General features: G+C 36.7%; 1 protein-coding gene across 2 annotated transcripts in view; it reads left to right on the top strand.

Annotated features, from left to right (window-relative positions):
- The window catches only part of LOC127630016 (ubiquitin-associated and SH3 domain-containing protein B-like), a 33,932-nt gene extending 7,088 nt beyond the window's left edge, over positions 1 to 26,844 (top strand). The window contains exons 2-14 of one of the 2 annotated variants that reach the window (XM_052107386.1): positions 3,833 to 3,886; positions 4,124 to 4,310; positions 4,790 to 4,988; positions 6,490 to 6,659; positions 6,767 to 6,975; positions 10,964 to 11,090; positions 11,222 to 11,342; positions 11,430 to 11,552; positions 11,648 to 11,740; positions 22,297 to 22,441; positions 22,519 to 22,625; positions 25,732 to 25,841; positions 25,954 to 26,844. In XM_052107386.1, the coding sequence (XP_051963346.1) occupies positions 3,833 to 3,886; positions 4,124 to 4,310; positions 4,790 to 4,988; positions 6,490 to 6,659; positions 6,767 to 6,975; positions 10,964 to 11,090; positions 11,222 to 11,342; positions 11,430 to 11,552; positions 11,648 to 11,740; positions 22,297 to 22,441; positions 22,519 to 22,625; positions 25,732 to 25,841; positions 25,954 to 26,091 (1,783 nt within the window). In that variant the 3' untranslated portion in view covers positions 26,092 to 26,844. Of the gene's footprint in view, positions 1 to 3,832; positions 3,887 to 4,123; positions 4,311 to 4,789; positions 4,989 to 6,489; positions 6,660 to 6,766; positions 6,976 to 10,963; positions 11,091 to 11,221; positions 11,343 to 11,429; positions 11,553 to 11,647; positions 11,741 to 22,296; positions 22,442 to 22,493; positions 22,626 to 25,731; positions 25,842 to 25,953 lie in introns of those variants that run through there. The other variant, XR_007968821.1, reaches the window with a different exon arrangement.
- The last annotated feature ends 490 nt before the right edge of the window (positions 26,845 to 27,334 follow it).

The raw sequence follows: 27,334 nt of genomic DNA, 5'->3' as shown, positions 1-27,334 counted from the left end.
ACTTTGTGAAGGTTATGAGGAGTGATTTGTTGAAAAAAGCTGTTAGATGCATTATCAAATAAGACTATAAAAATTAAAACGATATAGATAGAACCATCAAGATTTTTTAGAAGAATATCTCTCATAGCTCTGTAGGGCTATACAATGGAAGTGAATGGTTACCAAAACTTTGAAGCTCCAAAAAGCACACAAATGCATAAAAGTAATCCATTTGACTCCAGTGGTTAAATATATATCTTCAGAAGCAATATGATCGGTGTTGGTGAGAAACACGTCAATTTTAAGTAATTTTTTACTATAAATTCTCCTCCCTGCCCAATTGGTGGCGATATGCACAAAGAATGTGAATCACAAAAAATGAAAGAAGAAGAATGTGAATTTGGAGATTGATAGTAAAAAAGGACTTAAATATTGACCTGTGTCTCAGCCACACCTATAATATCTCTCCTGAAGGTATGGATTTAACCACTGGACTCTTATTAATTAATTTTATACTGACTTTATATGACTTTGGATCTTCAGAATTTTGGTACTTATTCACTTGCATTGTATTGACCTACAGAGCTGAGATATTCTTTTAAAAATCATCATTTGTGTTCTGAATAAGGAAGAAAGTCCTACACATCTGGGATGGCATGAGGGTGAGTAAATGATGAGAGAATTTTCATTTTTGGGTGAACTATACATTTAAGCAAGTCTTAACCTATAATATTGGTTAACATTTTATGTTGCTGCTGCATGCTGTTTTGGCATTTCTCAAAAGCTTCATAAAGGCACTGTATAAATATCCACAAATTATCTCATGTTAAATCATATTATAGGTTACAAAGGTTTTGTTTTTGTAAGTAAGCTGTGATAGAAGAGCATTATTAATTAATGGTAAAATTATTGATTCTTATCATTTTTGAATGCTCAATCTAAGGTTGTGTGTTTCCTTTAAAAATATAATAAGGGAAAAATATTTATATCCATTTATTATTGATCTGATGTGTAGATATACAAATACAAATTCACTAAGCCACATAAGGGAAGAAGATTTTGCAGATCACAGCTTTACATATGAACATAATTCATTCATAAATTAATTCATAAGCATAATATATTACTGGAATTTGAAAAGATTCACCCTCAATGCATCTTTAGCTAAGTGTACATGAGTAATACATGGTAGCAAATAGGAAATAGCTTGTAACACATAAAAAGGGACGTCTTAAAAGACATGAAAGTCTGCGAGTTAGGTGTGTGGGCGGTTGTTAATTTCTTCTATCTAGATTTAAGACACTTCTTTTTTCTTATTGGAAAATATTACTTAAGTATAAAGGCCTACTTTTAAATTTAATGGGTGGATGTTTTCGCAGTCATGCTTCATGCTTATTAAGCATGTTAATATTTCATGTTGTTTAGAGCTTTTTCCATGAGTGAGTTAGCCCTGAAATAGGATTTGTGCTATTGCCACTTGTAACAATGCACTATGCATATGAATATAAGCAGTTTGCATAGCATTTAAGGCCACAGTACTGTTACCACAGTAGCAGATTTGTGATTGGGTCTCAGTGTAGTAGAGTGAGATGATTTTTGGCTGCTTTATTATGAAAAAGTCAGATGTTGTCTAGAAATTAATGTAAGCCCCTTAGCATGTGATCAGTTTGAATATTGAATCTTGTGTGTTTGTAAACTAGATTTAAGTCTTTTTGCAAAAGTTAATCAAAACAATCTATTACACTGTTTTTTAAATGATGAGACACCTGCTTCAATATAAAGAATAAATGAGTTTGCTGGCCTGTGTGCATCTTACAACATGTTGTTTAAATCTTCACTCAGCTCAAGGAACTATTAAACCGATAAGTCCGTTTTTAACCCTCATTTATTTGCATGTTATCTATAAATCATATGTGGTGAGCCATATCCTTGCTTCTGTTTGCTGGGGTGTGTTCAAGCATGTTTTATTATGAGAGAAAAGACATTCGGGTTCACAGCAGATAAATATTCAGACTGACCGTTGTCCACAAACAAAACTATGCCCTTTAGAAAATGCTTTCCTGTCATTTGGCAGTTGCAGAATGAGTTTAGGGGAAGTCCTAGTATACCCTGAGGTTTTGCTTCAGTGGTACTAGATGAAATGGGGATAAATGAGGTCCTATGATGACCTGCTCAAACAGGCTGGGCGACTCACACTCTACAATGCCATGTCACAGTAATAGTCTCACACTAATGAGGTTTCAGAACAGAAACCATTTCACAATTCCTCCTTTGTTTAACTGTGGAACAGAAAATATATTTGGACGTGCAAATGCTGTTTAATTTGCTACCTCTTACTCTAGTGACACCTGGTTCCCAGTGTAGTTTCTGAGAGAAATGGAAACCTTGGGGTTATACCTTAGGACAGAGGCACAGATATGAAACATTCTGCTTGTGAGGCCAAATACCATCATTTCAAACTCAAAACAAGCAGTATCTAATGTATGCAAGAGATTCATTAAAGGAATATTTCAGGTTCAGTGGAATTAATGCCCAAGCGACAGCATTTCTGGTATAATTTTGATTGCCACAGAGTTGTTTTTACCCAGCCCTGGTTAAAAAAAAAAAGAAGCAGCAAAAAAACCCCAGTTGCAGTAAGCTGCTTACAATGGAAGTGAATGGGGCCAATCCATAAACGTTAAATGCACAATGTTTCAAGTGTAAAGTCACAAGACGTAAACATTATACATTTTAACATGATTTTTGTGTGAAAATCTTTGTTCTACATTATTTTACTGTTTCATTTCAAAATCATTTATCAGGATTACAGGATTTTTGCCGTCATGTCATGATGACAACAGTGTTGCAATATTGGATGTATCTGTACACAGATAAGGTAAGTAAGTGATTTTATCACACTAAATTCATGTGAGCATGTGTAATGTTTATGTCTTGTGGCTATACTTTGCAAACAGTGTATATTTGAACATTTATGGACTGGCCCCATTAACTTCAAAATTCGTTTTTGTTGTAATCAACATTATGCCTGCATTAATGCAAGCTACAAATGCTAAGAATAGAAAGCCCTTGTTCTGGTGTCATTATTTTCCCTTTTATCTCTGAATTGAACCTTGTATATAATAAGTTAAAGCTAGTTCAGCACACCTTTATGTGTTTATTGGATTCCGTTTTCTGAAATGTTAGATTGATTCTTTTACAAAGAGTCTTTTCCATCTAAAACTTCACACATTTTAAGTTGTTTTATAACCATTTAGAAATGCAGGGTAGTTTCAAAAGGGTTTTACTCGCTGTTGTCAAAAATGTTAAAGCTATTTCACAATATCTGCTGAAAAACTGAGTAAGAGACACTGAAGCGTGAGAGAAGTGTGATGTTCACCTCACCCACGCAGCTTATCAGCTCCTTCAGTGGCTCTTGCAGTCAAGTTAGAAATCTAATCTAATCTTTTGACACATCTTCTCCACTGTCACAGACCTCAAAACGTATTGTGTGAGCACGAAGTAACAAAGATGAAAAACACATGGTTGACCAGAGAAATGAGAAGTGCATCTTGGCACAGTTGTGCATCCACTTGGAGAGGCCTGCAAAGCGCCACAACATGCAGTATAAGCTTAGAGATGATATACTCGAAATGTTTCATTGTAGTTTATATCATAAGTGTGATTACTGATGGCTGTAAATTGGTTATAGCTTTAATAAGCGCAAAATCACCATATTTATTCAAAGGTGAAAACAAATGCCCTCTTATTTAGTATTATTTTACATTACACTGTTCCTGGATGTTTGGCTGATCCTTTGATCACCATATTGCAAAATGTGTAGCTGCTGGTGATTCTGAGATTAATGTCTTTTCAGATCGAAAGCTCTTGCATCAACCGGAGGCAGAAGTGTTCAGCTAGCATGCGACTGGTGAGCTTTCTTAATTATGAAAAAAGTTATTGAATGTAATATATATATGGTGTGCACCCACATATTTACTTTAATGGGCACTTAATAAGGGATGCTACTGCCCTCTAGAGGTTTCTTTGCTTCATGTTCAATCAAGTGAGTTGTACACAAAACCAGTAGAATTACTAAGGCTTAATTTCCTGGCTTAGCCGTTCTGTGGTGTGATTTATGATTACCTGCATGTGTTGATCTCCATAGGATTTTCTCCCATTTGGATGACCCTTTCCTTGACGACCCTTTACCTAGAGAGTATGTGCTGTATCTGCGCCCCAGTGGCCCTTTACAGAACCAACTTTCTCATTTCTGGCAGGAGTCTCGCTTGAACTGTGTCAAGAACAAAGCTCACAACATCTTTCCACACATCACACTCTGTCAGTTCTTTATGGTGAGCCACAACAGCTGATTTAATTGTGACTACTGATCACTGGGCGTAACACTTTACAATAAGATTGTATTCGTTAACATTAGTTAATGAATTAGGTATCATAAACTAGCAATGCACAATTGATTTTATGGCATTTTCTGATATTTGTTTATGCAAATGTATAGATAATACATTATCCATTGTTTGTTCATGTTAGTTCATAGTGCATAAACTAATGTTGACTTATACAACTTGTAATGTAAAGAATACATTAGTATATGTAGAAGTAGAAATGAACATTATCAAATTATATATATATATATAATAAATGCTCTATAAGTATTGTTCATTGTTAATTAATTTTAACTATTGCACTTACTATTGTTAACCAATACAAGATTATTGTAAATTGTTACCTAATTATGTTCATGCGCAAAGACATGTTAATAGAAAAAGGGTATGTGTGCATTTTTGCTCTTCTTCATAATACATATTTGTAGTGTCCAGACAATAAAGTGGGGGCTCTGTGTGAAGCTCTGCAGTCGGCTGTGAATCAGTGGAGAGGACGATTCCCCAGCCGTCTTCCTCTGGAGCTCTACACCTCCACAAAATTCATAGGCCTCTTTGTGGAGGAACAGGTGGCAGAGATGCTGAAGAAGTTTGTGGCTGACTTTGCGGCTGAGGCTGCCACTAAAGCTGGTAGGGAAGCATGATCAGAGCATTTGTAACAGATGGTGCTTGCAAGTTTTTTAGTTTTTTTAACAGCTCATTTTACCTTCTGGTTTGTCTAGAATTTTCAAAGATTAGTACTGATATTGTGGTGAAGTAAATATAGCAGAAAAAGTTTAACTACTTTTTACATAAATTAGTTTAAGCCTGAAATTGAAAATATTTAGTGAATTCTACATTTGAACTCAATTCAAACATGTAAAATAAATGCTCTAGCTTACAAATAAATATTATTTAAAAATGGTTTGTTGTCTGTACAATGTGTCATCATGTATCAATCCTAAAATTGAAAACCTTGACATATTTCTTTGCTAATATGAGTACATTTCACAGGTAATTAAAATATGTAAAATTCCCAGCATGCACTGGGCTTTAATAACGAATGAGTTTGCATGGTTTACTGTTTGCAAGTTTGTTTAGATCATTTTCATAGTTGATTTTGTTGTTATGTTTGGTAACTTCTTGTTTTGTGAAGTCTGAAGTTCATTCTCTACTCAAAATTAACTGTTCGTGATAAAAAAAATATTATCTGTTGATTGTTACCATCATCGTGTTTTATGCACCAAGTGTTGAGGTCTGTGTGTGTGTGCAGCTGTGTGTCTTATTTCTATTGCTAGAAATGCAAAATGATGTTATCTAATAGATTAAATAGCATGCAATAAAGCTTTAGTATGTCATGTGCTACATAAGAAAAATGAAATGTTCATATAAAATGCCCTCAACAAATATCCCTGTGGTTAAAGCTTGAATGTACACACACACAATTGTTATATATATATATATATATATATATATATATAAATCTTTCTCCCATAGATACCATTAATAAATATTATTTTTAATAAAGTCTATGTCATGAAAATAAGTAGATTTGACTTAATTTTATAACATCAAATTTACTTAGAAAAACTGTGTGCAAAAACTTTAATTATTTTATTTAATACATTTAATTAATTTTTCTACAATTTTTTTTCAGTGTAATGGATATTTTTTCTGTTAAACCTTGTTCAAATTAAGATTATCTGATACTGATTAATTGACAAAAATGGAGATTAATTTAATTGGAAATGATCATAAGTGCTGGCTTTCAACAGGTTTTCTTGATTATGTAATTAGGTTGCATTACATTTTAAAATGTGTATATTCAGATTGTAGTTACTTGGATTACATGATTACATTTTGATTACATTAACAATAAGTCAAGCCTTTTGATTTACTCAGCAACTGACTAATTGTTTTGCTCTTTGATTTTAATGTTAGTACTGTTTAATGAAAATTGTTAATTGGTCAATTTTAAATTATTGTTTAAATTTATCAAAACATGGAATGAGTAATCTCTAAGTAATCAAATTAGATTTCCTAAAATTTTAGTCATGTAATTTGTGAACAGTACCAGATAACATTTCAGAAGAAATCTACCCAACATATTTAGACATGGTTATAATACAGGGTTTTCCTCCTCATTTTATAGATGTTCATGTGGATCCCCATAAAAAGCAGCTTCATTTGACTCTGGCCTATCACTTTCCAACCAATAATTTTTCTTTCTTGGACAAATTGGCAAAAGGGATTGAGGTCAAATTAGGATGTGATTGGCTTGCTGCTGTCTTCTCAAGGGATATAAGATATGCAAATCATGAGGTGATATTTTTACTTATTGTCTTTTTTTTTCATTTATATGTCTTATAGTTTTGCTAGTTCACTAAAGTGTACTGTATAATGCAGTCAAACCTTTGTTTCATTGTCAGACTTTGCGGGTGATGTACCCCTACACTCCCCAGAACGATGATGAGCTGGAGCTTGTGCAAGGAGACTTTATCTTTTCATCTACCGTGGAACAAATGAGCACTAGTGAGGGATGGGTGTATGGCACCTCTCTGGGTACAGGCATCTCTGGACTGCTGCCTGAGAATTATGTCAGCCTTGCTGAGGAGTCTGACACATGGATCTTCCATGGGTAAGCTCTCTAAATGCTGTGATGTAAAAGTAGATCAGTTCTCAGCAAAGCTAATTGAAATTCTTGCTAAAACAAGCATCACTATTACCAGGTCCCAAGTATTAAAAATTGTATGTAGCTTGTCCCGCATTGTTTGTACTACTGCAATTAATAATGAACATTTTACAATACATTTTAAACAGGGCTCAGACAAAAAAAAAAAAAAAATGACTAAGGAGCCATTGTCTCCTAAACTGAAACATTTTGGAGCCAAATGGCTGTTTTAGTTGCCACATCACAGAATTGCTCGATTTAGATTGTTGATTTATTTAGGATTTTATTTATTCACAACATAATTCCCAAAGTTCCATTTATGTTATTCCATAGTTTTGATGATTTTACTATTATTCTAAAATGTAGAAAAAAAATTATAATAAACAATGAGTAAGTGTTTAAAAACTTTTAACCGGTAGTGTATATACATTTTAGAACTTCTTAAACTACTTCAAAGAGTTTTCATCAAAAAATCCTCCATGTGCAGCAATTTGCAGCTTTGCAAATCCTTGGAATTCTAGCTGTCAGTTTGTCCAGATATTCAGGTGACATTTGGCCAACGCTTCCTGTAGCACTTGCCCTAGATGTTGCTGTCTTGTCGGGCACTTCTCACACACCTTACAGTCTATCTGATCCCACAAAATTTCAATGTGGTTAAGATCCATAACACTCTTTTCCAATTATCTGTTGTTCAATGTCTGTGTTTCTTTGTCCACTCAAAAGTGGCTTTTTCTTCGCTATTCTTCCCATAAGTCCTGCACCCCTGAATCTTTTCTTTACTGTTGTACATGAAACTGGTGTTAAGCAGGTAGAATTCAATGAAGCTGTCAGCTGATGACATGTGAGGCGTCTATTTCTCAAACTAGAGACTCAGATGTACATATCCTCTTGTTTAGTTGTACATCTGACCTTCCACATCTCTTTCTGTCCTTGTTAGAGCCAGTTGTCCTTTGTCTTTGAAGACTGTAGTGTACACCTTTGTATGAAATCTTCAGTTTATTGGCAATTTCAAGAATTGTTTTGCCTTCATTCCTCAAAACAATGATTGACTGTCACAAACCCGGATCAGTTGGATTCTTAAAAAGTACAAAGATCCTAGTGAGTGTAAAAGTTTCTAGAGAAAGCTGTTTCTTTTTTGCCATTTTTGACATAATATTGACCTTAAGACATGCCAGTCTATTGCATACTGTGGCAACTCAAATACGAACACAAAGACAATGTTAAGCTTCATTTAACAAACCAAATAACTTTCAGCTGTGTTTGACAAAATGGCAAGTGATTTTCTAATACCAATTTAGCATGATTACTCAAGGATAAGGTTTTGTAGTGATGACTGCTGGACTGGTAATCTGGCATACTGGGCAATTTCCCAGTTGTCCGACACTTTGAGGATGATCAGGCCATTGGGAGAACCGAGCGGTCCAGTGGGTCTGCCACGAAGCGGGCCGAATGGACCGCAATAAGCTAAAATGAGCCGCCGTGTTATCCCCGTGTTAACCTTTATTTAACCAGGAAATAAAAACTCTTGAGATTTAAAATCTCTAAATTAAAACAAAAACATCTTGTAATAACTATGAACTATGAAATAATAAAATCTTGTAACTGGTTCCAATCAAATGGAGCAGCATAACTAAACACAATTTTACCCATATTTGTACGGACATTTGGGATATTTAAAAGATTATAACCTTGTGAATGAAGACCATAATTCTTTACACATTTTTGAATGATATACTGCTGTAAATACGAGTGAAGCGAACCCAAAATAATTTTATATATAAATATGCACCAGTGCTTAAGTCTACGTGATGACAACGCGGGCCATCCAACCCGAGAGTACAACAATAAAGTGTAAAGGCTTTTGAATTTGTAATAAACCTTAATGCTCCATGATAAACAGAATCCAACGCCTGAAAACATTGCTTAGGTGCCTGCATATAAAGAATATCACAATAATCCAGCACTGACATGAAAGTTGAAACTACCAATCTCCTCCTTGCTTTAGAAGAAAGGCAGGACTTAACTCTAAAGAAAAAGCTCAATTTCAACTTTAGTTTCTTCACAAGTTGCTGAACATAAGGCCCAAAAGAGAGGGAATCATCAATTAAAAATCCCTAATATTAATATTCAGAAACTATTTCAATCACCAAACCTTGAAGAGTAGTAATTGAGCGTGAATTTTGGGAGTGCAGACTTTCTATGCTTCAATATTTCATGATCTACGGTATCAAAAGCTTTGGATAAATCGATAAAAAGAGCGACACAATGTTTCTTCTTATTTAATGAAACCATTAGATAATTTAATACTTTTAAAATCGATATGGTTGTACTATATTTTTTCCTAAAACCAGATAAAACATTTTTGGAGGATATAAACACTTAATTGATCATTCACAAGCGATTCCAAAACCTTTCGAGATAGGCCTATAGTTATTTAGTACAGTTGGTTGTCCCCTTGTAAATAATGGCAGAACATAAGCAGTTTTCCAGATAGAAGGAATTTCATTTATAGATAAAGAAAGATTAAAAAGATAAGTTAATTGTGGTTCAATAAAATCAGTTGACAACTTAAAAAAATATGAATCCAACTTATCCAGACCAGCCAATTTTTTACTATCTAAAGATTTAAGTGCCTTATTAACCTATAGAACTATTACTGGAATAAAATCAAATACTTGGTCTGCCTTGAAATAATTTTCATCAGAATAAACATTTAAAGAGTTATCACAGATCAAATTATACGACCCATGAGGTATATATTATACCTAATGCAGTAACTAATGTTAACAAATGTAACCTTATAGTAAAGTACTACCAAATTAAACTTAAAGGTGCACTCAGTAATTTCTTTCTCATTAAAAAAGTTGTACTCCTTAGGAAATGAGTTGTCATTTTTAAACAATAAAATTTACAAAATCATGAACACTCACATGAGATGAAGACTCCAGTCATATCAGTAACCTTTTAAAAGCATTTTTTTCTTCATGGAGAGATTCCCCTCATGGGGGCTGCCATGTTATTATCACATGACCAGCTAAATAATACTCTCTTAATCTCAGTAACCAAACTGTTATTGGACACTTTCAATCATGGATTAAATTAATCATGGCTGTCTGTGAAAAGTGCATTTTTTATTTATTTTTGCTGGATTTTCTCCCTTTTGCTCCTTAATCTGAAATGCCCAATGCCCTCATGGTGTCATAGTGACTCACCTCAATCCGGGTGGCGAAGGACGAATCTCAGTTGCCTACGTGTCTGAGATTGTCAATCCGCACATTTTATCATGTGGCTTGTTGAGCGTGTTACTGCGGAGACCTAACGCATGTGGAGGATTCACGCTATTCTCCACAGCATCCACGCACAACTCGCCACGTGCCCCACCGAGAGCGAGAATCACATTATGGCGACCACGAGGAGGTTGCCCCATGTGACCCACCTTAGCAACCAATTGATTGCGTAGAAAGCCTGACTGGAGTCACTCAGCATGCCCTGGATTTGATCTTGCGAGGTGTGGTAGTCAGCGTCTTTACTCGCTTAGCTACCCAGGCCCCTGACAAGTGCATTCCTAAAATGGCATCTGTAACTGAAAACTTTTTTTGTTTGAATGATGCTGCACCCACGCCACTAGGTATCAGTGTAAGTCCAAGACAACATGCATGAAAAATTACTGTGTGCACCTTTAATAAACCCCATCTTATATTTAAGCATGTATTAAAGCCGTACCTAGAGACCACAATATCATTTTGGCTTGGGTCAGTAAACAAAAACTGAGTAACAGTATAGCAACATTTAATAAAACATTCAAAACACCATAGCAACCACAAAGCAACACCCTGTTAACCACACAATCATGGAGGCGACTTTGATAATCAAATTTGCCTGAATGTTAAGTTCAGAAAATTAAGTATCCAAATTCTTCACAATGCATTTAACTCTTCTCGTGCTCCTTACACAGGTCACACTCCTTCTTTTGTACCTCTCCAGAGAGCAAACCATTGGATGGGCTGCGCAACATTCATTGCTTGGATAACTTAAAGCTGGAGGATTCTGCCATCTTGAGTGTTATTTGCCAACCTATGCAGGTTCCTGATTGATCTAAGAATCACGTTAACATTTAGCTTTTGAGTGATGCATCAACATTGAGGTTATTGTTATAAATGTATATTATTATTTTTTTGTCATTTATTCAAGCATTTTGTGCTGTTGATGATAGATGCTTCAGTCCAATATCCTGACTCAGCTTCCTAAAAGGACCTTGTTTGTATGTCGTCATGGAGAGAGGATGGATGTTGTGTTTGGAAAACACTGGTTCTCACAGTGTTTGGACTCTAAAGGTAATTACAACTGACTATCATTCATAATGTAGGTCATGGCTCACTCACACAGTAGTTTGTTTGGAAACTCAGTTTGCCTCTCTGTAGGTAGGTATGTGAGGAGTAACTTAAATATGCCTGCTGAACTACCTGCTTGGGATGGAGTACAGAGGGACTATGAAATTGATGTTCCTATCACAGTGGCTGGATCTACACAGGCCAGGATAGTGGGTATGTTGTTTACTCAGTGTTTTGATGGGTTCCATAATTCATCAGGTAAATTGTCCAAAATGATCTTTCTCATGTGAATCTATCTGACTTCCAAGGTGAGGCTCTGCTGGAAAGTAATACCACTATTGATTTTGTGTACTGCTCACCCAGCCTCCGCTGTGTCCAGACAGCTAATGAAATCATCAAAGGTATGTACTGTTGTTAGAAAATCTGAAATTGTGTTTATAATACAGTGTCAAGAAAAGTATGTGAACCCTTTCAAATTACCTGCATTTATATACAAATTTGTCTTAAAATCTGGTTTGATCTTCATCCAAGTTACAATAATAAACGAACACAATCCGTTTTAATGAATAAAATGTAAATTATTGAATTTCTCTTGTACATATTAAATACATCATTCAAACATTCACAGTGTAGGTAAGAAAATGTATGTGAACCCATAGGCTAATGACGTCAAACAAAGCTAATTAGAGTCAGAAGTTGGCAAACCTGGCATCCAATTAATGAAATGAGATTGGGGATGTGGGTTAGAGCAACTTTGACTTATAAAAAGCACTCAAACATTTTGAGTTTGCTATTCAAAAGAAGCATCTGCTGACGTGGACCATCCCTCGCAAAAAAGAGATCTCAGAAGACCTTCGATCAAGAATAATTTCTTTGCATGAAGCTGGAAAGGGTTGCAATGTTATCTCAAAGAGCTTAGATATTCATCTGTCCAAAGTTAGACAAATTGTCTAAAATGGTGATGATTTAGAATCCTAGAGTGACAGCTAAATACTTGAAGGAATCATTGGAACTGGTTATCATCTCTGTTCACGAGTCGACTATACACAAAACATTAAACAGTTAATGCAGAAAACCTGCTCATTCCAAAGGGTACTTTTTCTTCCCACTGTTTGTAGGCAGCAGTAGTGTAATGATAAGGACTCAACCCCAGTACAAAAAGTGTTTTATTTCCTACTGCGTAGGAAAGAATGGGGATGTTATCAGATGACTGATGGTTTGAATAATGATGCCATTTGCCCTGACATCATTCACTGAAAAAGTGGTAACCTGCAATTGTTACCTCAAGTATCAGCTTGATTGTACTTGTAATGAAATAAATACTTTTGTTGATATGCATGAATTTGTCTTGTACATTTAGTTGATTAAATAAGATTAAAACTAGTTACACACACACAAAAACACACACACACACACACACACACACACACATATATATTATTTACAATAGTTACATGCTGTTCCAGACATAAGTAGGTCACAAAAAAATAAAATAAATAAATAATATATATCAGCAGAACATATATATATGTTCATCATTCACTCACCCTGGATTAAAGTTGATTACTACCAAAAATGTATTTTGACTTGTTCCTCGTTTATATAAAAACAGCAAAAATACGGTAGGGAACTTACAATGTAGGTTAATGGGGACAGTCCATAAACATTAAAATACACAGTTACAAAAGTATAGCCACAAGATGTAAACATTATACATTCTAACATGATTTTAGTGTGATAATTGTCAGATTCACCAGCATCTGTTCATGTGTTGAACAGATTACAGTGATTTTCAAGTGTTTAATCATCATAAGAATAAAGTTGTAATATTGGATATAACTTTACACAGAAAAGGTTAATAAGATATTGTATTAATCTAAAATCATATTAACATGTACAGTATAATGTTTATGTCTCAGGGCTATACTTTTTAAATAGGGTGTATTTTAATGTTTATGAACCCTATTCACTTCCAATGTAAGTGCCTCACTGTATACGAGGACTGTTTTAAAGTCTGTTGTAAGAGCCATAATTCCTGCTGCCAGGTGGTGGCGCTATGACTGTGACCCAAAATAGTCAAATCCATGTGATTAGCCCCAATAACAACATACATCTCAATTTTTATCTAAATCACACATTGCACACATAAGATATGAGACACATCCTGTTTCCCATTTTTCACCCTTAATGTAATGTCTCGCCATCGCAACACTGTTCGATATATCAAAATCTGTTTGCAATTTAGCATCTTCAATGTCTTGGTATAATGTTGTCTAAATGTGGTGACATGTAATCACCTAGGAGGAGTATTTAAAATGTCAGAGATTACAATATTAAAATAATCCAAAATGGTTGACTTCCTGTTGGGCGGACAATAATTATGAAAGTTGTCCGACTTGATGTGAGCTATATGTGTACCAATTTTGGTGACTATAGGTAAAAATGGGGGTGCTACACAGGCTGTCTTACATGCCATTTTAAACCTGTTAACTGTCACTGGCCAACAGGTGGGCCATTTGAATGTGGCTAAAAAAAACAAATGTTTTGTCAAATTAAAGCTTAAATCTCAACTTTCATCTTCTGCAGTTTATTTTGCAATTAGAACATTACAGTGAAAAACATATTTTAAAATGTTAAAAGAGTGCATTTTTAAACATGAAACAGTAGGCTACTTATGTATCATGTTCTCTGCTTATGATCCAATCCAATTATTGAAGAAAAAATAGCATGCATTTCTTTAGGCTCGTTTGAAGAAAAAACAGCATGCTTTTCATCAGGCTCGTTTGAGATGAGCAAGTTCTGCGCAGAACCGATCACCGGTGATCACCAACAGGTGCATGCCGATTAGAAATCTGTCTGACTTGCTGTGATATCATGACAACGTATGTCAAAAATACTCTTGCGAGAGTGAGGTGGCCGCAGTTGTAGCAGGCAGGCAGCACAGTTGCTTTCTTCCCAGAAGTGTATGAGGAGCTGACAAGGTCGTGGGAGACACCTTTTACTGCCCGGTCCCAATCTTTCAGCTCCCCTGCCCTCACTACCCTTGATCGTGGGGTGGCTAAGGGGTATTCGGTGATGCCTCCAGTGGATAAGGCTCTCACGGTGCACCAATGCTCGCAGAGCGCTGCCACCTGGCATGGGAGCCCAAAGCTCCCGTCTAGCACCTGTAGGTTTACGTCATCCCTGATGGCCAAAGCCTATGGTGCCGCTGGACAAGCCGCCCCTGCCCTGCATGCCATGGCTCTCCTGCAATCCACCAAGCCAAGGCACTAAAAGAACTGCATGAGGGTAGTTCCGCCCTGGTATTGATGCAGAAACTGCACTTGGCGATCGACCTCGCCATCCGGGTGACGAAGGTCATGGCACGGTCTCTCGGGTGGGTGATGTCTACCTTGAGCCACCTTTGGCTCAACCTGGTTGAGACGAGAGAGGCCGACAAGGCACGATTCCTTGATGCCCCATTTCCAAAGTTAGCCTGTTCGGTGACACTGTCAAGGACTTTGCCCAGAGTTCTCTACAGTGAAACAGCAGATGGAGGCTATCCAACACATCCTGCCCCAACTTGGCTCAAGCTCCGGCGTCGAGTCCACTGCAGGAAGTAGATGCCACCCAACTCACAGCTGGCTGCCTAGAACCCGAGGAAGGCTTCGAAGCACCCCTGAGATGGGCGAACTAGGGACAAGGAAACCCGCTGTTCCGGAGCTGGAGAAAAGACCACTCCATCTCCTGGTGGAGGGCCAGCAGTAGAATCTTTTTTTCCCTTTAATTTAAATTTGCCGCACATTCAAGTAGCTGTGGTAACCAAAAGTACAGCAAAAGAGTGGTTTCCTTATTCCCTGGGTCACATATCCGGTGTGCACGGCCATCATTACGACCACCATTCAATTTTGGCAGGTCCGGCTCTCCAGTTCCAGCCATTGATCCAGGGCAAGCACATGTTGGTTCGGACAGACAACACGGTAATGGTGGCATATATCAAACGTCAAAGCTGTTTACGCTCCCATTGTATGTCACAACTCGCGCTTTTGAGGCTATCCTCCTCTTGAGTCAGCAGCACCTCAAGTCGCTGCAAGCCACTCACATCCCGGGCGACCTCAACACTAGCGAACGCTGTCACGACAGGTTACCTGCAAGGGAGAGTGGAGACTCCACCCCAGGTGGTCCAGCTCATTTGGAGTCGAATCAGGCAGGCACAGGTAGACCTGTTCACTTCCCCAGAATCCTCCCACTGTCCGCTTTGGTACGCCCTGAGCCATTTTCCCCAGTGAGCCTACTTGCATAGACCATGTGCAAGGTCAGGGAGGATGAGGAGCATGTCGTCCTAGTAGCACCCTTACTTGACTTGGTTATCTGACCTTACAATCCTCGTGGCGAATTCCCCTGAAGAAAGGGCCTTCTTTCTCAGGGACAAGGCACCATCTGGCACCCGCAATCAGACCTCTGGAATCTCCATGTCTGGCCCCTGGATGGGACGCGGAAGACCTAAGTGGCCTACCACCCGCCGTGGTAGACACAATCACTCAGCCTAGGGCTCAGGGACAGTTGGCCGGGTGTATTGCTTGCACATAGCACCTTTCACCTCCCCTGAGCTGAAGACGTGTGCTGTTGACTACCAGTAGCGTTCACAAAATATTTTCCCTGGATGACTTCCTTTTAGCCCTGTGGCAGACGAGTTTGCGGAGAAACTCACTGCCAGCTCAGTACATGTGCTAACTAAGCCCTATACCGTGGTAGGTGCTCTGCATGTGCTGGTTCCCCATGCAACGTATATCTTCCGCTATATCATTTCCCTGTTGGTAAATTGCGTCTTCCTTGGGCAGAGGGCCCTCTACCCCAGTCACCATGTTTGTAGAAACTCCTCCCCATTGGGTAGTGCCTACCATGTGACTTCTCCACATGACATACTTCTGACAAGGCTCGGGAAGACCATGTGACATATATCCACTGTAAAATTGTTAGCTGATAAGTAGTTTTAGTTTAGTCTCAAAGTTTGTAGTAAAACAATCATAACTGTGCGATTTTAATTATGCTACCTCATCTGTCAGCATGATTCCGGGGAATCACGTTCAGTCTCTTTGTACGTTATGTCATTGTTTTGGCCAATGCTCACTCGCATCCTATAGAATCAATTCCATGCCACATATATTTGCAAAAATATAAAGTACTGCAAAATAAAATAAAGTTTTGCAAAAGAAAAAAGTATTGAGCAAACAAAAAAAAAAAAAAAATGTAAAACAAAAATGAAGTATCACAAACGTAAAATAAAGTATCAAGAGAAACAAATTAAGTTTTGCAAACAAAAATAAAGAATTGCAAAATATAAATAAAATATAGCAAAAACCAATATATAATTAATTGCAAAAATCAATGACTGTTGTAAAAGAAACTAAAGAACTTTGATCCTTTTTATCTCTGCAACAGATTTTTAGGCAGCAATGATTTTGCCACACATCATTTTCTTTGCAATGCCTACTAATTATTTTGCAACGCTCCTTTTAATCTGCATTTCCATCACGTGTGAGCTCGTGATACCGTTTTGCCTTTGCGCTGCACTTTTCTCTGCGTTTCACTTTATGGCACTGTTTTGACGTGGGGGTGGAGTCAGGGGATTGGGGCGTGTACAACGGGCTCGGTGATGCCTCCCTGGAAGTTACATCATTAGCTTGAGACACGGATCAGACATCATGGCTGAGCACAGGCATGCAGGTGGATCTCAGGTATATAAAGTTGATTGTTTAAGGAAACTCATTTTAAAATATTCAATGGGGTATACCCGCCAAGTGAATTTTTTAGACAACGGTTTAATTTTGAAGAAAATGCCTGTACTTTTTGTCAAATTGACAGAGACAACTGATCATCTTTTTTTTCTTCAAATACTTTTTGGGAAAATATTTCTTATTGGTTGAAATCTAAGATTCACTCACTGCCCACTTTTGCTAGGAAACATGTTATGTTTGGAGCGCTGTTGGACGAGAAAATAAATGAATTTCTTATTAATGTAATGTTGATACTGGGCACATTTTTCATTCATAAGTCCAAATGTATGAAGACGAAACCTTATTTTTCTGTATTTAAAAGAGAATTGATTTGTAATTTCTTTCCAGCGTTGGAATGTATGAAAAGTAAAAAGGCCCAGAAATTGGCTGGAATAATAAGAGACCTTGAGCTCTTAAAAGAGGAATAAAGAGACCCCTCTGTATTTGTATTTTATACATTGATTTATTTATTTTATTTTAACTGATATGTGCCTTGCTTAATACTCATTTACCTGTACTTACCAATGCCATTGTAGATGTATATTCTGTTTTTTGTTCTGTTCTTGGTGTTCAATAATTATTTTTTTTAAAAAGTTGATTGTTTCCTTGTATTAGCATTAAATGTGCTTTAACAGCGTTTGCTTCAGATAAAGAAGTTAGAGATCAGTTAAAGCGGTGGATTTATTAGCCATACTCGCTAACATAGCCAGCATCTGCAGTTTTTTCTCTCTCAATTGATTGATTCTTATGTTTACTTTATAGATTATAATTGTCTATACCATAGTATGTTGTCTTCTAAAAAAAAATTTAAACTCCATATTTAAAAATATATAAATAGATGTTACATTATCACTGTTAAAGGAGACAATAAATAGATTACAAATAAAAAAAAGTTAAACGATCGTAACAAATAAGCATCCCAGGAAACGATCTACAAACAATAAAAGAACATCACTTATGTTAATTGTGCAAAAGCAAAACAAATTTAACAGATTGATTCTTAAGAGTAGGTGCTGATAACCTGGTTATATCCTGCTCTACTCGAGGCAGAGAAACAGCAGGAGAAAGCTGTTGCTGCTGCTGCTGACCCTGAGCTGCCTGAATATGACCGAAGCTTTGAGTCAGAACACTAATAAGATTCGTCACGACATCTGGATATTCTCTCTGCTAAATGTGACATAGCAAATCATTACATGAGATGACCTAGATACACGTACATTTTGTCTACAGAACTTTAGTAGCTTGTGAACAGGTTCGTTGAGCAATGGAGGAGTCAGGAGACAGCGAAGCAGGTTTGAAACCAGCACTTTAATTTCTTTCACGAACATACGACGGTCACCGCCGTAGAAATGTAAACATAAACAAACCAATATCACACTCAGTCTGTGGAGCTTTCTGGATCCACTCTCTCTCTCTCCCTCTCAACATTTGGCGTCCCTTTAAATGTCTCTCTCCGTATCACTACAACAAGACACAGGTGTTAGAGATAATTACAAACCAGGTGACAAGCCTTACCACTCTCTCTCTCCCGCAGACTGACACACGACCACGCCCCCCATGGGTTAAGAATATAGGGGATGTGAACATTTTATATTTCAAATCTTTATATTTAAAGACAGAACACATGCACGTTTGTTACGATCGTTTAACTTTTTATTTGTCATCTATTTATTGTCTCCTTTAACAGTGATAATGTTACATCTAACTATTTTTTTTTAGAAGACAACATACTATGGTATAGACAATTATAATCTATAAAGTAAACATAAGAATCAATCAATTGAGAGAGAAAAAACTGCAGATGCTGGCTATGTTAGCGAGTATGGCTAATAAATCCACCGCTTTAACTGATCTCTAACTTCTTTATCTGAAGCAAACGCTTAAACAATCAACTTTATATACCTGAGATCCACCTGCATGCCTGTGCTCAGCCATGATGTTTGATCCGTGTCTCAAGCTAATGACGTAACTTCCAGGGAGGCATCACTGAGCCCGTTGTACACGCCCCAATCCCCTGACTCCACCCCCACGTCAAAACAGTGCCATAAAGTGAAACGCAGAGAAAAGTGAAGCGCAAAGGCAAAACGGTATCACGAGCTCACACGTGATGGAAATGCAGATTAAAAGGAGCGTTGCAAAATAATTAGTAGGCATTGCAAAGAAAATTATGTGTGGCAAAATCATTGCTGCCTAAAAATCTGTTGCAGAGATAAAAAGGATCAAAGTTCTTTAGTTTATTTTACAACAGTCATTGATTTTTGCAATTAATTATATATTGGTTTTTGCTATATTTTATTTATATTTTGCAATTCTTTATTTTTGTTTGCAAAACTTAATTTTTTTCTCTCGATATTTTATTTTACGTTTGTGATACTTAATTTTTGTTTAAAAAAAAAATTTTTTTTTTTGCTCAATACTTTTTTCTTTTGCAAAACTTTATTTTATTTTGCAATACTTTATATTTTTGCAAATATATGTGGCATGGAATTGATCCCATAGGCATCCCTATGTAGTGTGTGCACGAGAGCGAGCGCAAGCTACAGGAAGCTGACTGCAGTTCACTTAATGGCCAGAAGTGTCATTTAAAACAAGGGTTTCTGAATCTTACATACTGCACCTTTATGTATTTGTTTATTTATTTTCTTAACGTTGAACATCTGAACGCCCTTAAAACACGTTAAGTATTGTATAAAAACCCTTAAGGTTGATAAGTTAAAGGGTTTCAAAAAACAAGATAAGGCTTAGTTTATATAACCAATTGAAGAGTACAACAAGCTGGAGGGCGATTTAATAGGAACACACACACAGAAATGTGCCTAGTATTTTCTGCTCTTTGCATCTTTATAAACTGTGTAAATGGATGCTTTATATATTTTTTGAAACCTTTACTCAGATAATTGTGCAGATGTGGTCATTTGGGAATCATTCACCAATAGAGCTTGGCTGTCCTCTATTGGACATTTCTGGTACTGCGTCTAAATAAAAACTGCACCAAAAGGTAATTTATTTATTATATATATCAACCTAAAATTTGGATCAGATCTGGGATAGACATGTGACTTTGCTATTCTAATATCTATTCAATTTTAGTTGATATTGTTTGTATATTTTATTTATATATAAAAAGAAGTTTGTGCAGTACATTTTCATTACAGTAAACTTAAACTTCTATAACTTTATTATTTCAATTTTCACAATATTTTCACTTGCACAATAAACTCTTCTTTAAAAAGAGACCCTAGCATTCATGAGTTACAATTGTTTAAGTTTACACCCAAATATAGGAAGAAAGGAATAACAATTAATGTGTTGCCATGGAAACACTATTTAAGATGTAAAATATCCCTTTACAATTTTACATCAGCAGTGTCTTTATAGGCATTATACAGGGATGCAAACACGTGTATGGTGCAAAAAGAGAGAGATACCCAAAGTCGGAAAAAAATATAACCTGTGCTATATGCTTAAATAAATAGGGAATTATATTTAATGTAGTCAGATCAATGAGACAGACAGAGGTTAAGTAGTAAATTGTGTTTTTTTATTTTAAGAACTACAAGATAACATAAGCAAAATCTCAAACACTTGCTGGTTTTAGATGCTGATATTAAAGATTTGCTGATTTTTTTTTGGTCATATACAAAGGTAAATTAAATATATTTGAGTTTTACACTGATGCACAGACCAAAGAAGAAAAAATAAATACTTTTGAAAACTTATTAAGGCCTTTACTTGAGGAAACTGAATTCAGCCTTTTTTAAGACCTGCAGAAGCTCTGTGATAGAAACTTGTTGACACCTACATACAGGCCTGTTTGGGAACCAAATGACAGTGGAAAGAAATGTAAGATGTAAGAAGAGCTACATCCCATATACTGAATAATGTCAGCTGCAATGTCAGTAACTTTTTTTTGAAAAAGTCATTCAGTGGGAATGTTTGCCTTTTTTCATCTCAGTTGTGGTGTCAAGCTTTAGCCATGACCACTTCCAACTGCACTTGCAACCTGCATTCAACTGTTGCTCAAGAAGTGCATCACTTTCTTCAAGTTCTCTCATTCTGAAAATATTTGCAGAATTGAATGCGTATAGCATAAAGGCATGATGACTAAGTTAACTTATCTAACGCTAAAATATTTCATTGTAACTCTACATGAACACTTATTCCATGAGCATTGTTTGCAGACTGTGCCTCCAGACTATTGTGGCATTTTTAGAACTGCTAACATTAGATCACAAGAGCAAGCATAGCTCATACAAAGATATTAGTGTGACTACAGTAACGATAGCTATGTCAGTACGAAGTTAAATCATCTTCAAATTTTCTTGCCGTACGGCTAACTAAATGAATGGGCTCCGTCAAGTTTATTTTACAAGTGGAAATCCATCTAGCATTAGAGAAGCTGCTCTGACATGGAGTACAATTAACGTTAGCTAAAAAGACAAAACATACATAACATACAGAGCTAATGATGTTAAAATTCAAAACCATAAAATAGTCAGCCAACAGAAAAAAAGCGAATGTCCTTACCTCAGGTAATGTCGGCACTCTATTCTCAAAATGAGGGGCCAAACAGTGTAGGGAGAGAGTGTGTGTTCAAAGGCAAATTTCCTAGCATTTGCTGCCATGCCAGGTTTAGTAAGACTGGAGCAAACAACCACATGATGTAATGTTTTGACAGTTGAGTAGAAGTTTTTTCTCAATGCAGTTCTCTCATACGAGTTTGACAGAAATACTCTGAAGGAATCATTAAGGAGTCTTGACCCCCGCACAAAAGAAAAAGAACTCTATGGATCTTGACGATTCACACAAGTCACACAAATTGATATGAAACAAGAGACATTCACTGAAAAGCGAGTTGTTTGCATCCCTGATTATTTTAAAGAATTTTTAAGGAATTTATGTAAACCCAAGAGGGCTATTTCATAGTCTGTTAAAATTGCCTTACTTCCTGGTGCTAGTTGGTGACGCTATGATCGTGACCCATAATAGCTGTATAACTGTGATCAGCCCTAATTATATTTGGTTGTAATCAATATTATGCCACAAATGCTGTCAATTGAGCTTAACTTGTATAGAACCAAGAACATTCCTTTAATCTTTAACAAATGGTGACTGGTTGAACTATCCCTTTAACACGTTTAATAAAAAAACTTTATTTTAAAAATACTGTGTGACCCCACTGTCATGTGCTCTTTTTTTAGGAATTCAGCAGGATGGAAGAATCAGCATTCGAGTGGAGCCTGGGCTTTTTGAGTGGACTAAATGGGTGCCAGGAGCAACTTTGCCTGCTTGGATACCTCCCACAGATCTTGTTGCGGCCAAACTCAACGTAGACACAACATACAGGTAACAACTGGAGCGATCATATAGGAGGTGAAATTCAGCAATTGAACAACAGTTGTCTGTTTGTTGCACTTTCACAGACCTCACATCCCCATTTGCAAACTAACTGTCTCAGAGACGTATGACATGTACATTAGTCGGAGTTACCAGGTGACCAAAGACATTTTGGCGTACTGCAAAAATAAAGGTGAGTGAAGTCTGTTCATCAAATTATTTATTTTTTTAATTTATATTTTTTAAATTACTGAGTGCACCATTAAAGGAATATTCAAGGTTCAAATTAAGATCAATCCAGGGATGGATTACCGACTGGGCCAATGGGGCCAGTGCCCATGACTACCAAGGGTCCTGGGCTTTAAGGTTGCGCGAACCAGTTTGGTGATCCCCCTGCTTGAAAACCCATCAACAATGAAAATGAACACCCCCTCTCAAAACTTTTGGAGGGGGGCTCTTGTAGATAATTGGGCCTTTGCGAGTCATAATCCATCTCTGGCTCAATCAACAGCATTTGTGGCATAATGTTGATTACCACAAAAATGTATTTAGATTTGTTCCTCCTTTTCTGATTTACAGTGAGGCACTTACAATGGAAGTGAATAAGGCAAATCTGTACACTTTAAAATACTCACTGTTTGAAAAGTATCACAAGATGTAAACAATATGCATGTTAACATAATGTAGTCTAACCTTTTCTGTGTAAAGTTACATCCAATTTTACAAATTCGTTGCCATGAAAATATAACACTGTAAACCCTAAAACGACCGTAACAATTATGATTTAAAATGTAAAGCTCAAATAATACACAAGTTTTAACAGAAGAATTAATGTAGAGTTGAAGTCAAAATTGTACATTCACCTTAGCAAAATACATATAGAAAACCTGATCCTAAACCTGCCTTAGGTCATTTAGGATCACATTTGTTTTTAAGAATGTGAAATGTCAGAATAATAGTAGAGAGAATGATTTATTTCAGCTTTTATTTCTTTAATCACATCCCCAGTGGGTCAGAAGTTTACATACACTTTGTTAGTATTTGGTAGCATTGCCTTTAAATTGTTTAACTTGTCAAAATGTTCCACAAGCTTCTCACAATATGTTGCTGGAATTTCGGCCCATTCCTCCAGACAGAACTGGTGTAACTGAGTCAGGTTTGTAGGCCTCCTTGCAAATTTTATTTCAGATTGATTTCAGGGCTTTGTGATGGCCACTCCAATACCTTGACTTTGTTGTCCTTAAGCCATTTTGCCACAACTTCTGAGGTCTGCTCGGGGTCATTGACCAAGCTTTAACTTCCTGGCTGAAGTCTTTTGATGTTGCTTCAATATATCCACATCATTTTTCTTCCTCGTGATGCCATCTATTTTGTGAAGTGCACCAGTCCCTCCTGCAGCAAAGCACCCCCACAACATGATGCTGCCACCCCCATGCTTCACGGTTGGGATGGTGTTCTTCGTCTTGCAAGCCTCACCCTTTTTCCTCCAAACATAACGATGTCATTATGGCCAAACAGTTCGATTTTTATTTCATCAGACCAGATGACATTTCTCAAAAAAGTCCTCTGAACTTTGTCCTCATGTGCACTTGGAAACTGTAGTCTGTTTTTTTAATGGTGGTTTTTGAGCAATGGTTTCTTCCTTACTGAGCAGCCTTTCAGGTTATGTCGATATAGGACTCGTTTTACTGTGGATATAGATACTTGTCTACCTGTTTCCTCCTGCATCTTCACAAGGTCCTTTGCTGTTGTTCTGAGATTGATTTGCACTTTTCACACCAAATTTATTTTAAGGGGGCCGCGGAAAACTGATCCATCCTCAAATCTCATTCACTTTCATACATTCAACAAAAATATGTATGAAATGCATTGATGTCAGGTGTGCTCATGTAAACAAGGTTATTCTTGCGTGCGCACCAGTTTCAAATTGTGTGTGTGAGTGATGAGGTGAATTAACACTTAAATTTCGTTCTGTTCCTCACACAACACTATCATATGGCTTCAGAAGAATTTAAATCTAAGTGTGACATGTGAGGAGTGTTATGGAGGACTTTAATGGTGCTTTTATGTGTGCTTTCGGGGCTTGTACAGACACAAAAACGATCCTCTCGTCCCTCAAGCTTGTGTTTCACGGATGAAAAAAGTAATACTGATTTTGAATGACGAGGGTGAGTAAATGATGGCAGAAAGGTCAGTTTTTATTAAAGTTTATCAGTATCATCAGAATCAGAATCAGCTTTATTGCCAAGTGTATGCTTACACATACAAGGAATTTGTCTCAGTGACAGACGCTTTCAGTGCACAACAATACAAAAACAAGACAGCAATACATAGATACTAATAATAAAAAGAATGTATTATACACATACATACTTACACACATAGACACACATACATAGTGCAATTCTAATACAAATCTAATTAATCATCATTAATCGGGTGTTAAATATTGACCAGAGATCCTGACCGCTACCGAAACAGCATGTAGCCAGCGCTGTCACGGGACACTTGTTTCTAGTGATTGGTCGTTCATGAATGATTCATTCATTTTGAACAAATCTTTTATGTGACTCAGAAGAACGAGTAGTCTCAGAGAGAGATTTGTTCATTTTGTGTTGAGCGCGCATTGCACAACCTCCATTCGTTTGTTACGTGAAAACCACATGCGCTGTACAGGAAACATAAATTATTAGTTCACCCTTCAACTCTTTTGGGATGAGTCGTTCGTTCACGTGACAGCTGTATACGCTATGCATTGCTCACACAGGTAACAGAAATTATTAGTTCACCTCTCGAGTCATCTGGTCATAGTCGCTTGTAAACGACTTGGACAAGAAGACTTCTGGTGGTCTGGAAGATGAATGGAGGATTCTGTTTTCTAAGCAGCCAAGCGCCCCCTGGAGTGAAGTTTAACTTTTCATTCAGTTGTCATTGTATGTTTAAATAAAATCTTTTTTATCAAATGAAGATGAAAGAAAATGTAATCTTTTAAAAGCAAAATGGGAAGGGGGTGGGGGGATGGGGTCTTGTTTCAATGTGGGGCGTGACCGGAAAAAACTGAGAACCACTGCCTTAAACCCTCCAAAATTGGCCCCTTTCTCTTCCATTGTAAGTACCTTACTGTAACCTTTTTGCTTTTTTAAAGAAAAAGAGGGACAAGTTGAAAAATGTTTTTTGTGCTAATCAACATGCCACAAATACAGTCAATTGAGCTTAACTTGTATTGAGTGGTATTCTTGGCTCTGATATTTACATATGTCCTCTACTGCATTTCTTCTACGTCTCCTAATTCTCCATAGGAAACAACATTCTGTTTGTGGGACATGCTTCTTCATTGGAGGCCTGCACTCGCCAGATCCAGGGCCTTTCTCCGCAGAATCCTAAAGATTTTGTGCAAGTAGTCCGAAAGGTTTGTATAATCTTTACTGTCATTCATATGTTCCTTATCTCATCTGTTTTGTTGACCTTTATATGTTTCCCTTTAAACATGATGCATCATGGGAGCTGATGTTTCCCTCCAGATTCCTTACTTGGGTCTCTGTGCCTGTGAAGAGCAGGGGGATACAGAAGTCTGGCAGTTGGTTGACCCACCAATTCTTCCTCTCACGCATGGGCCCAACCACAGCTTCAGCTGGAGAGAAACCTTACAGCAAGAATGACCATATCTGCATGGTCTGTCCACAATAGACTGTTAATTGCACTGGAAGCACACAACTGAACGTCTTTTTAAATTGATCTTATTTTTCCCATTCATACGTTATGCAAATTAGATATTGATCTGGGAAGTGGCAGAATTTTTGTTTGTAGGTGGACTAAGGAGGCCGCATGATTAATAAACAAATGTGGTTGTGTTTACTGAGCCTTGAAGCAGGCTTTCTCAGGGCATTGGCTATCACTTTTAACAGGTGAAAATGCGCAGTGGCATAATGTAACATTTACCGTGAATATGACATTGCTTCCTACCATGCATATATATGTACATCTTTGCAATGAGATGTTTTAAGAGCTCTATTTTAAATGCTGCCATTTTCAGTATTCTCTTTCAAACTTAAATTGAATACATAAAGTATTATAAGAAAAGGTACATAAAAGTATTGTTAAAAGAATTTCAAATATGTAATATTTTACAGAATGTTGACAATCAGAAGAATTAATAATACTTTGTTACATTGTTTAAATGACTGCCTCAAAACTAAATTAACTTTAGGAAGAAATAAAATTGAATATGTGAAATGCGGATGTAATTAATGCATATAAAAAATTATTAAGAAATTAAAATACTTTGAAATGCACTGTTTGAATTAGGGTCAACATAGGGAACTAGGGTTTTTTCTTCTTCTACATGAACACCTGGATCATGTGCACCTTTACATACTATATCTTTGAAAATGTACAATAGATTATTACTATGATGAGATGTACAGTACTTGACATATAACTCTGTGGTATCATGTCTAGAAACTATTAAAACTATTTATTGCATTTCATAAGTGAATATTGTGATCATAAAATAATCTAATTCAGTGACAACAGTTTGAATAGCTGAATTATAAAATGGCTTCATTCAGTCATTTAGCAGTAAAATCTCAAATTTAGACCTGAACTCACTGGCATATCCTACTTCAATCACATTCTGCATAATATGCCTATAATTTGTCATACTGTCATATACAAGTATTCCACATATGTCATGAATGACAACAACACCTCTGCCCAATTCGCTGTTTTGTACCGTGTACTTGGGTAAGTCAACCTGTACTGAGTGTGTCTACTTACATTTTCTGAGGTGAATGTGTTTTTAGATGAAGTGCGTCTATAGAATATAACCTTGAAATATATGAGGGTGGATTTACTTGATTCTGAAAAGTTGACCTGGATGGGTAAAGCAGAAAGGAGTAACAG

Source organism: Xyrauchen texanus, chromosome 36 (genome assembly GCF_025860055.1).
Source record: "Xyrauchen texanus isolate HMW12.3.18 chromosome 36, RBS_HiC_50CHRs, whole genome shotgun sequence".
Lineage (NCBI taxonomy): Eukaryota > Metazoa > Chordata > Actinopteri > Cypriniformes > Catostomidae > Xyrauchen > Xyrauchen texanus.
This window is presented reverse-complemented; position numbering and strand designations above follow the sequence as displayed.